The sequence below is a fragment of the Protopterus annectens genome, chromosome 6.part1 (assembly GCF_019279795.1).
Source record: "Protopterus annectens isolate FY-2018-M chromosome 6.part1, PAN1.0, whole genome shotgun sequence".
NCBI lineage: Eukaryota > Metazoa > Chordata > Ceratodontiformes > Protopteridae > Protopterus > Protopterus annectens.
The window spans coordinates 386,968,542-386,981,052 of NC_056738.1; the positions used below are offsets into that span (position 1 = coordinate 386,968,542).

General features: G+C 35.2%; 1 protein-coding gene across 2 annotated transcripts in view; it reads right to left on the reverse strand.

The window, feature by feature from the left end:
* The window catches only part of BAD (BCL2 associated agonist of cell death), a 392,415-nt gene that overhangs the window by 237,094 nt on the left and 142,810 nt on the right, over positions 1-12,511 (reverse strand). For both annotated transcript variants that reach the window (XM_044075801.1, XM_044075800.1), the window contains one exon: positions 6,072-6,293. In XM_044075801.1, the coding sequence (XP_043931736.1) occupies positions 6,072-6,279 (208 nt within the window). In that variant the 5' untranslated portion in view covers positions 6,280-6,293. The remainder of the gene's footprint in view (positions 1-6,071; positions 6,294-12,511) is intronic.

Below are 12,511 nucleotides of genomic sequence, written 5' to 3' on the forward strand. Positions count from 1 at the left end.
TAGTCGGACCTTCCCAGTAAACACAGGAAAATAAATAAATACATACATACATACATACAATCACGGAATTCATAAACCTTTTTTTTGTGGTAGAGGGTTGGAGATATTGTTTTCTAACACTCACTCACTTGAAAAAACACCAAGCAGAATCTGGAAGTAGAAGCCTCCAAAATACCAAACGGAGTTACACAGATACAAAAAAAAAAAACACTTTAATAAGTCACCAGTATAAAAACTGTAGGTCATACAGAAATAAAAAGTTAAACACTTTTGTCCTACACAAATAAACGAATAAAGCTGGTCTTGCTTCAGGTTAGCGCTAGGGTTTACCAGGAAACAAATTCGTAAACAGAAACACAACGGAACCCACAGCGTTAGCAGGTGCTATAGTTCAAAGTGGTGTAATCCAAACAGGCACAAGAAAATATATAAAAAATCTCTGTTTATTCGAAAAACAAAACTCCAGATAAGCGCTTTCGCATTGCTGCTTCATCAGATCTCAGGGAAAACAACATAAAATTCACATCATTAAATACTCTAATAATTAATCAATCAAAAATTAACAATGTAGAGTCCATCAGCATTTCAAAGGGCAATGCTCTTGTGAGAAAGAGGGATCGTACGATGTATACACTCATCGAAGCATAAGCTTAAAATGAACCTATAAAAATTGTTAAAAAATTGTATGTATGTACAATCAATAAAAATCCTACATATAACAAAAAAATACAAGAAATATACATAGGACAAAAACAGAAATTATCAGATGGTACAAGAAATTACACATGCTGCCCTAAAATTGTGATGTAAAAAATATATATATATATATATATATATATATATATATGTGTGTATAAAATATGGGTGGATATTTATATTGAAAAGGAGTATACGGGGGACAAAGCAAAGATTATCGTACATTCTATTTATCCTACATTTCACTTAACATTTCTCCTTTGCCTCAATTTAGGTCTAATTGAGGCTCTCTCATTCAGACCCGAACCTTTGTCCGCTTTCAATGTTATTATCCATTCTGTCTCTTTCCCTTCTGTATATGTTCTAATATCACCACCTCTGGGATTGGGATGTATCACTTCCAATACTTTAAAAGAGAATTTATGATGTACATTCGTCATAATGATAGGCTTAGCTAAAGCATTTTGAGTGGTACCCTTCTTCATGTGATATGTTCCCTCATCCGGTCCCTGAGGGGGCGATTGGTCTTGCCAACATAAAAGGAAGTACATAGTTGGCATATAGCTAAATAAATGACATGTGATGTCATGCAATCAGCTGTCACAAGTGTTTGGTAATATTTCCCACTATCCGGATGAAGAAACCCAGGTGTACTATCTATGTAGCAACAAAAATTGCACCGTCCACATGGTTGAGTATAACCATCTGTCCTGCTTTTATCACTATTAAATGTGGAACATAATCTCCTTTTCAAGTTATTTTTATTCTTATATAAAAATCTTGGTTTATCCCCTACTATGTTTTTGATATCATCACTTGTACATAATATTCCCCAGTGTTTACTTATTACCTCTCTGAGTTCATAACAATCAGAGGAATAATAAGTCGTAAACCTTAAGCCTCGAGTGGCATCAGTACCAACAACGGGCAAAAATGCTGACTCAACTGGTCCAAAGTATGGCAGCCCTTTAGTAGATCTAACTTCTGAGACATCATTAAGATGTGTATTAACTTCTTTAATATTATAGCCTCTAAGGCACAGTCTATCCCTCAAGTCATTCAGCTCTGTCTCAAACCCAGAATCAAGAGGATTGAGTCTTGAGGCTCTAATTGCTTGTCCTCTAATTATATTTTTGAAGTCATAAGGAGGGTGCATGCTCGATCTAACAAGTAAGTTGTTACTATAACAACTCTTCCGGAACACGCCTGTGTTAATGTTATTATCATCAATCCTCTCAATATACATATCAAGAAAATCTAATTTATATTGAGAATGTTTCATGGTAAATTTGAGGCAAGTGGTGAGACTATTCATGATTGTAAAAAATGTCTCTAGTTGTTCCAAAGTGCCTCTCCACAAAACAAATAAATCATCAACAAAACGACGATAAAACACTACATGCTGTTTAAATAATTCTTCTTCAAATAAAACATGTTCTTCCCAGTGAGCTAAATACATATTGGCATAGCTGTTGGCACATGGAGTGCCCATAGCTACGCCATCTTTCTGTTTATATACATAATCATTAAACGTAAACAGGTTATGTTCCAAGACTAATTCCAAGAAGCATGTTATTAAATCAATGTTCACAGGGGTATAACTACTGTGCGCCCTTAAGTAATCAGTAACATACAATAAACCTGTACTGTTAGGTATGACTGTGAACAAGGACTGAACATCAAATGTGACAAAGAAATAGTCAAATGTGATGCTCACATCCTTAACACAGTCATACAAGTCAAGTAAGAATTGTTTAGAATCTTTTAAAACGATTCTATTAGAATTGAGCACTGGTCTAAGGTGCTTCTCTACGTAAACAGATAAGTGCTCAGTCACCCAGCCTCGACCTGACACTATCGGTCTCATGGGTGGGTTAGTTAGATCTTTATGTATTTTCGGGAGACCATGTATGGTGGGTGTCATAGGATGACGAATTATAAGGTACTCAAATAGGTCCTTATTTATCAACTTTCCCAAAAATATGTCTTGTATAGTGTCATGTACATATCTAATAGTTGTTTCAACAAACTGTGATGTAATCTTCTCATAAAAATCATCACTCAACATAGATTCCATCCGTGTAATATAATCAAGGGTGTCCATGACAACTACCTTCCCACCTTTATCTGCAGGTCTGATGGTAATGTCTGGATTGTTCTGCAATTTCTTAAGACTGGCTCTTTCTCTGTAAGTAAGATTGTCTCTTTTAAGATAGCGCTTTTTAATAACCCTGTTCTCATAATAATTATAAAGCTCTTCTTCAGTGAGTCTCATATAAGCCTCAACCAAGGGATGATTAATAGGTGTATATTCACTACGATTTTTAAACCTAAACGCGATGTCTCTGTGAGCAGTATCTTTGAACATATACTTCAACATAACATTCCTACAAAATAACTTTAAATCTAAGACAGTATCTGTCAACTGGCTCTGACATCTGGGAATGAAATTCAACCCTTTGTCTAACAATCGATGTTCATCAGCACTTAAAATAAGATGGGAGATGTTGTGGACTAACGTTTGTTTGTCCACATCTTCCTCAGTGTCTTCTGAGGTGCATACTCCTCCGATAACTTCCTCTTCTGTCTGCCCCTGCTCATAGAACGAGAACGATACGTGTTTTTCTCTGTTCTCACTGGCAGGGGAAAAGACAACTGTGGAAGTGCACTGGAGGTAGGAGTAGGGGCTGAATGTGTATTAGAAGTTTTGGGTCTCACCACTTGGCCATTGTCTGATGGCAAAGATTTAGATTTCTCCTGGTGTTGGTGTATAGTACTATTAATTATATTAACATCTGGGTACAAATTAATACTATCTGTATTGGCAGCATGTACTATATGTATAACATCTGTTGAATCATTAACATAGTCAGATGTTGCTACATCACTATGTCTATCAATATTAACAAGTTTATCTGAATCAGAAATTTCAATTTGACAAACATTCGTATCAACTCTTGAAGCTGTACGATTTAAAACACTTCCTGTTACTGAAGCATTTGTATTAGTAGAAGCAGTCCCAACATTGTGATTATGCTGTATCGTAGAAGCAAAATTACCATTAGAAGGCCTGGTCAGATCATTCGAATTCAACCTAGGCCAAACAAAGATATGTCCATTTTTAAAATCATTAGTGTCCCTGACCACTTTATGTCTTTTCTGTTGAAAAAGTTTCCTTTCAAAAGCTGAAATACTGTCCAACATATTTTCAAACGGAGGTAATACTATGTCAGTGGAAAAGTCATTGAATAATGCTCGTTGTTTTTCACTAATTTCTTTAGTTAATTTAGCCTCTTCAGGCTTAAAGAAATCAATAAGCAGCTTCAAATAATTCCGACTCACCTCGATGTTCAACCGCTGCCACTGAGCCAGCAGCTCTGGATAGTCCCTGCCCTGACTGGGCATAGTGAAGACCCGCAGGCCTCTCGGTATAATATTCCGTTCCAAACAAATCTGAAAGTGTAGTCGCTGGGTTTGAAGCCTCTTCAGCTTCATAAAATCCCTCTCCATTCCTTCTAACAACGAATACAACTTGTTTGTGTCAAAATTCTGCCCCGAGGCATCAACAAGTGTTTGCTCCGCATCGAGAAACCAAGACGCATGTCCGGAACCTTTTAAATGCTGTTGGAACCTCAGCTCAGCAGCACTGTTAGACGTTGCTACGTTCCCATGATTTTCATCTCTGGGAACGTAGTCCAACTCAATGTCAGCCATAATATATCAATCGACGTAAAAGCAACCTGCTCCTATCCACAAGAACTGTGAAATATTGTAGATAAACGAATAAAGCTGGTCTTGCTTCAGGTTAGCGCTAGGGTTTACCAGGAAACAAATTCGTAAACAGAAACACAACGGAACCCACAGCGTTAGCAGGTGCTATAGTTCAAAGTGGTGTAATCCAAACAGGCACAAGAAAATATATAAAAAATCTCTGTTTATTCGAAAAACAAAACTCCAGATAAGCGCTTTCGCATTGCTGCTTCATCAGATCTCGGGGAAAACAACATAAAATTCACATCATTAAATACTCTAATAATTAATCAATCAAAAATTAACAATGTAGAGTCCATCAGCATTTCAAAGGGCAATGCTCTTGTGAGAAAGAGGGATCGTACGATGTATAGCGGAGTTGGGCGGGTGGCCTAATGGTTAAGGTGTTTGCCTTACAAACGCAAGGTGCAGGGTTTGAGTCTCACAAGAGATAATTGGCTAGGCTTACAATGGCCCCCAAAGAGTTTTTTAGTAAAGTAATCTATGAATCTATACACTCATCGAAGCATAAGCTTAAAATGAACCTATAAAAATTGTTAAAAAATTGTATGTATGTACAATCAATAAAAATCCTACATATAACAAAAAAATACAAGAAATATACATAGGACAAAAACAGAAATTATCAGATGGTACAAGAAATTACGCATGCTGCCCTAAAATTGTGATGTAAAAAAAATATATAGATATATATATATATATATATATATATGTGTGTGTGTATAAAATATATATGGGTGGATATTTATATTGAAAAGTACTTGCCTAATATGTGGAGCTTTTCTCCCTGGGGCCTATGCTGAAAATTGTATAAACGCTAGTCGGACCTTCCCAGTAAACACAGGAAAATAAATAAATACATACATACATACAATCACGGAATTCATAAACCTTTTTTTTTGTGGTAGAGGGTTGGAGATATTGTTTTCGAACACTCACTCACTTGAAAAAACACCAAGCAGAATCCGGAAGTAGAAGCCTCCAAAATACCAAACGGAGTTACACAGATACAAAAAAAAACACTTTAATAAGTCACCAGTATAAAAACTGTAGGTCATACAGAAATAAAAAGTTAAACACTTTTGTCCTACACAAATATAACTTTGGACTTCAACAGAACCTTGTTTTCTCTTATACTCAAGGGCTACTTGTTATAATAAAAATAACCTACACATTGAATTTTTATTACTTTTTATGAATAAACTTTATTTGCTACAGACCTTTAGCCAAGTGTAGTTATCTTCAGCTTGAGTCATTCTGAGTTTAAAACTCAAAGCAGTTCCTTTGATGGTCTTAACTTGTGAGCAAATGTCCACTGGCATGCTTGCAAGGTTTTTCCATAATAGGCATTGAATATACAAACTTTCAAAAATACATATCTGGAATAAATGTGCTTCCACCATTGCATCATTTTCCTGCTATTGAGTTTAATGCATAGTATGGAATAATAATCCACATAGAAGCCTCCTCTGTGCCTTTAAGTCCATTTTCCTACTCTACCCTTTTGGGTTTCCATTACTCATGCAAAAAAAGTTAATTAAAAGTTAAAACATAAAATTAAATACCACTTTTGGTAATGACACTATAACAAAAGTATTGCTTACCTACGGATGAAGAGGAATTGGGTACTTGCAGATTGGGTGTTGTTCTATATTGCCTTGAATGGGTGTTTCTTGCATTTTCATCTGCTTCAGATGAGTTAGACATAGTACTATCTACTTCAGAATTCTGTGCCCCTCCCAATTCAAGTACATCATCATCATTTTCAGAAGACTCCGCATCTTGCTTAAAATCTTCAATCTGGAACATCATGACCGCCACATCATCTAAAAATGGGCAAAGCAAGGTGTGCTATATAATTTCAGAGTCTAAATGAAAAATCTACACTTATTGCAAAGGGTATTTGCTATACTCTATCACATCTTGAAGCCAAATTAAAATTATAATATAGTTTACTAAATTACTTGTATCCTGCTGGAATAGCAATGTTTTTCGAAAGAGAACTTTGTCAATCATCAAACAAGGAAAACAAGAAATTACACTACACTGATGAGAGTACGATTGGATCACTGCATATTTGTAGACTATGCTAAGAAACCCAAAGAACCAGTACAAGACAGACAGGATCCCTGAAGGATACCTACAGGATACATCATCCAAGTGATTATAGAGAAGATGCAACACTAGTCATGAGGCCATATGAATAAGAAAATAGGATCGTGCGACTATGTTAGTTAACTGTTAGGCTATCTCCCTGCAACAGCATGGGAAAAAAATAACAGAAATTGCAGGTAAGAATTTGATATGGACTGCAGATTAAGCTTTTTCTCCACCATTACATTTCTGAACTACAGTGAATCCTACACTGGTCAGAGCACTTCTTCTGATCAGGACAATTTTTGTAGATATTTTTTTTTAATCTCCACTGACCCATAACTCTATATTAACATTATTGTGAGTACAAGATACTGTTGACAGAGAAAACCATCAACATCCATGCTACATCCTCTGCCAGACTCTTCTGTTGGTTAACTAGCATCAACAAACCAGACCTGCATCCTCCTTCATAAATCTCCAACTGTTTAAAGCCTGTCGCCATTTAACACCATCACAAAGTAAACCAGTTTCTGAGGAACATTACTTACAAAGACTGACTACAACAGACCAGGTCAATTATTAACAGAATACATATATTTTTAATTTAACTTGCTCTTAATTTGCACCACCTTTGACTCTTTTCAGCCATGGCCATCTCAAAAGGGCAACAATAACCGAAATGCAGATGGACTCAGTACAGTAGCTAATTAGCAGGTTTTCAGGAGGTAAAAGACAGCCAAGACATTCCATAAAAATGCACAGAGACACAAACAGAACATTTAAACTGCCCACAAAAAATAATCAGTAGTCAGGTCTGAATGCCAACCTTTCTGAATCATTATGTTCTCATAAAAATAGCTTGGAAAACTGAAACCTACACCCTAACACTACAGGCAGGCAAACCACCAGTGCATGGCAAAAACATCATAAATAGAAACAGCATTAAGAACTTAAACCTGCACATTTGTACAGCAGACGAGCAAATAATCACTGCAACACAGATGATGTTGGAGTCTTCCCCAGGAATCTGTGAACTTGCTAAACACATTCTCACAGAATGCTAAATGCTAACTGATCAAACAGTAATGGCCAAAAGACGCTTATGTGACCAGTGAGGTTGCACTTATCCCCATTACTGTGACCTTGGAGATGTCATATACTAGTGTGATGGACACAAGAATTTCACCCCTCATAGACAGTTGGGAGGGTTTGACCTTTGCAAAAAAGAATTGTTTTGTGATCGCCAAAAGTGTTTTTTATTTTTGTCTATTTGTTTTGACCAATTAGCACCTGGTGACTCAACATCACTACAGTTCCCACAGCGAATATGCAAAAAAGGAAGCCTAATCTAGTCTTCCTTAAAAAAATACATATTTTTGTTTTTCTATTGGCTTACAACAAATGTGAAAAAGTCAGACACTGACAGTACATTCTCATGCTATGAATGTAAGCTGCCTGCTGGGCAAAGCTGCCAAATGTACTACAGTTACATAGGCCTGCACTGAGCAAGCTCAGAGATAAATATGGACAGAGAATTGTCCTCACTGCCTAAGAACCCAAAAAACCATTTAACATCAGTTTCATTTATTTGCTAGCACATGTGAAAGCAATACAAGTTTTATTAATTTAGAGCAAAATAAAGTGTACTGCTTTACCAAAATCATTTTAAAATACTACACATTGCTCCATCAGGATTACAATCTGCAAGACAAGAATGCCTCAGCTCAGGTAAAATAAGTTTCAGTGTCTGCTAAAGCTTATGGTAGTAGCTGTGAAAACTGCATAATTGGTTTTTCATAACAAGCGAAAATCTTGGTTACGTTTCCCAGTGATGATCATTGTTCTATAAACTATTTAAGATCAGTTTCAGTTGCATGCCAACCTTTCTAAAAGAGAGCAATCCAAATCCAAGTGTGTGACCCTCCAGTGGCAATGAACTAGAAGAGATTCAAGGAACTTCAAATAAATAAGATGCATAAAAAAAAAAAATCCAAAGTGCTTATGACAGTAATGCAATTTTTTTTTTAAATCAAGAAAAAAATGCTCTATGCTGCTTCTTACCCACAACTTAAAATACTATATAATACCTCCCTATGACAATATGCAAAAAAAAAAAAAATGAGTTTGGCTCAGGTAGTGGTAATTGGAGAATATACATTTAGGCTGACAGAGCAAGGTGGAACGTTTCAAGGAGGGCTGGATGAAGTTAGCAATTCTACATATGCTCAGAATAATGTATACAGTCTGAAGTTATGAAACAGCCCATATCTTCAACCTCACAGGCCACCAACTGTACCACTGGAACTTTTTTAATTTAAAATCAAAATACTGTGCGTTACCTTCTGAAATCAAATTAAAATGCTGTATATCGCGTCTCTGTGATTATAAACTATAAAGCAAGAATATCTCAGCCCAGTTCAGATAAAACCAGTTTCATCTGTTTGCTAATGCCTGCAGCAACACTTGTGAAAGCAATGTAGTTTAACTGACTTTCTATCATGAAGAAAAATGCTGTACATTGCTTCCCCATTATAATCAAGATGCTCAGTTCTATCATCCTTTCTAGAAAATTTAACTCAGTACCTCTCCAGTTGGCTTTTTCTTTTATATTTTTTCATAAACAATATATACACTGGAGAGAATACATATTTCTTAAATGTCCTGCATTCTCCTCCCGCCAAAAGTATACAAAATATTTAAGTTGACTGACAGCCCACCCCTCCAGGTGACTAAATAAAAACACAGCTTTAACACTCTAGTTATTCATTATTAAACTGTTGAAAGAAACTCGATAATAATTGCGACCTTCTGATTCCAACATTCAAGGAGAATTCTTTGTTGCTAAACTTGTTAACAATGTTAGCTTTAATGATGTGTTAAAGAAGCTGGAAATTTCACACAGTATCCATTGAGCACATATACAGTCTTAGTATCAGACAGTGGACATGCTAACTTTAATGTTTTGTCCCGCATTGTAAAATACAAGAGCAACCCCACCATATGTTTTCCAGAACCAGTTTTGCCACAACCATGCAAATAGTTTATTGTGACCATACCACACTAGACGATGGGGAGTAAAGTAGGCTTGCAGAAGAATTTTTTTGTTGGACAACTTTGGACAACTCCATCCCTATAAGATTTTATCAGACAGTGGTACTGCTTCAAAAGAATTCTGAAAATAACACATTGTTATATAGGATAAAGAATTAAATGAGGCCAATTACTTTTAAATCCTTTGAATCAGAACACTGGGTATTTTTGTGTAACAAAAGTAACACTAAAATATTTGGATAATGTTAAAAATAACAGTGTGAAGAGCAGTACTCATTTCCTTAATGCTTTTGATCACTATGAATAAAAAAGATGTATACTTTACTGCATTCTATCAGCTTTATAATACTTGGTTCCAGCTTTAAATATGAAATGCACGGACAAACAAAAATTAAGTCTGCCCAAGGAGACTGAAGATAATGAATTAGCTTTCTATATATTTAATTCTCTACAAATCTTTATATGATAATACTAAGTATATATTGAGTTGAAAGATCTTCTGCATGGTGGGAGGCAAACACAGCTGAAAACTGATGCTCTAACAATTTATTCCATTTACAATAATTTGCATTTATCCAGATTTGGTTAAAGCACAGCATTCGTGGATATTTAATGTTGTAAATGACATTGCAACTTTACCTAATAAGCAGTTTCCACGAAACTCTGACACAGCCACCTTTCCAAACTAATTTGGAGCAAAGCACCCTAACTTTACCATAGCACAAAAATTCCAGGGGTAACAGCATACTTTGCGTGAAAAAGACCTAAATAAGATAACTTTCATTTTAAAGAAACTTCACCTACCAGCAAAAGACATGTTTGCATTGAACCACCAACTTAATTAGTTCCATCTGATATATTGCCTTCAAATGAGCTAAATCAATACAGTCACAGTGAACAGTAATGTCCAACCTAAACAATGCACGAGTGCTTTTAGCCACTATAAATTATCCAGCAATCCTTGCCTGTTTATGAATACACATGATTTTATATTTGGATTTATTCATAACAGATCCTCTACTTTGTAAGATATCTTTCAACAAATTAAAATAGATGTACTGCAGAAAGTACAACATTCTCCACAATTACAATCAAATCATCAGCATAGGCAAGACGTTTAACTGGATATTTTTATGTCAACAGGAATAATTTTATTGCCCTGTATAACAGCATTTCTGATCAGTGGGAGGTGGAGCACAACCTTGTCTTACCACTGATCTTTGCAAATTTATAACTGTATCTTGTCCATTTGCAGTTAAATAGCATTTAGTTTGAAAAAAAATATATATATAAAAATAAAGATCATTTTTTTATCTTGTCAGGTAATACCATATAATCCAAAATGTAGAAAATATATGTTCTATCTATTAGATGAAAGACTTTTGGGAACAAACTAAGTGACATCTCTTATTCCGTACGCATAATAAACATGAAATCCTTCTAACATCTGAATAACAATTATTAATGATTTACCAGGCACAAAACCAAACTGAAATGGAGAAACTGTTTCCAAGGCATGCTTAAGAATCAGCTGGTTCAATACTTTTGCTTTAATTTTATGGTTGGCGTTTAGTGAAGAAATAGGTCTGTAATTTGCTAACTCTGCTGGATACTTGCTGATGTTGTAAATTAGAACTACTCTAGTAAATGAGAAATATCATGCCACTACATTTGGGGAATTTACTAGGAAGCTAGAGAGTCTGTAAACATAGGGTACAAGGATATCATCAAAAGTTTCCCAAAATTTAAGAGGAAACAAATCTTGTCCTGGACCTATTATGTCCTCAAAAGATATTACAACTTGATTAATGGACTTCATTGAAGGCCATTCATAAACCCAGTTTGTTAATCTTTTCAAATTTTTGTGAACAACTTCTTTTGCAATATGAATATCTGTTCTTGGATTAATGTTATGGGTTCATAGGCATGTACTATGCCAACGACCACTGGGGCCTTTTTAAGCTAACCATGCATCCCAAATCTCCGGCGAGATTTTATTATAGTATGTACCTGCTGTAGGGCTACTGCCAAATATGTTACAAGAGTCTGTCTTATTCTTAATTTGCTCATAAAATTACTTTTGGCTTTCTGAAAATTCAGATTTATAAAAAAAAGAGCCACAAATGTCTATATGCTGATGCCTATCTTTACTAATATTTACCTTGTATATCTTCTTCCAGATCTTGAAATAATTTTAATGACAGGTTAATCCTGCAAGACCTTTTAAAGTACCTACTTGGCAGGATGCACCCAATAACCGAAGCTGCATATTAAGCTGGTCAATTTCTTGCCTCCTCTTTTTCCTGTTAGATGGAATAAAAACAGGAGGCCCATATAGAAGTAAATATGATTTCTGGTGTAATCAAATGGTAGTAATTTCTGTTTACATTTCTTTGTAATATACATTAAAATTTATGGTACCAACAATCCATGAGAACACAACTCAATAAAGAAATCCTTCCAACAGTTTAACATGCACACCTCTGGAAGAAGAGTCCATATCTACACTGAAATCACCAGCAAAAAAAAAAGCCTATTTCAGAATGCAAATTTATTACTTTATTTTATTTATTATTTTATTTGACATTTGTTGACTGGGTTAGTCCAACTGGGACAAAGCCCTTTTTCAGTGCACACCTGGGGAGAAAAGCTCCACAGAAAAACATACAATTAATTTAACATAAGATGAACCAAAAAAATTACATAAACATAAGTAATAGTAATTAAAATATAAAGCAATTTGAATAAATCGTTCAGCATCAGAAGATACACAGGAGATGAACAACAAAGCAATAAAGATAGACATTAACGTCTGAAAAAATAAATAGAAAAGTTGTGAGTAACAAAAGAGTAGGTGTACTGAGTAAGGAATTCAAAACGTATAGGATAGAAGGAG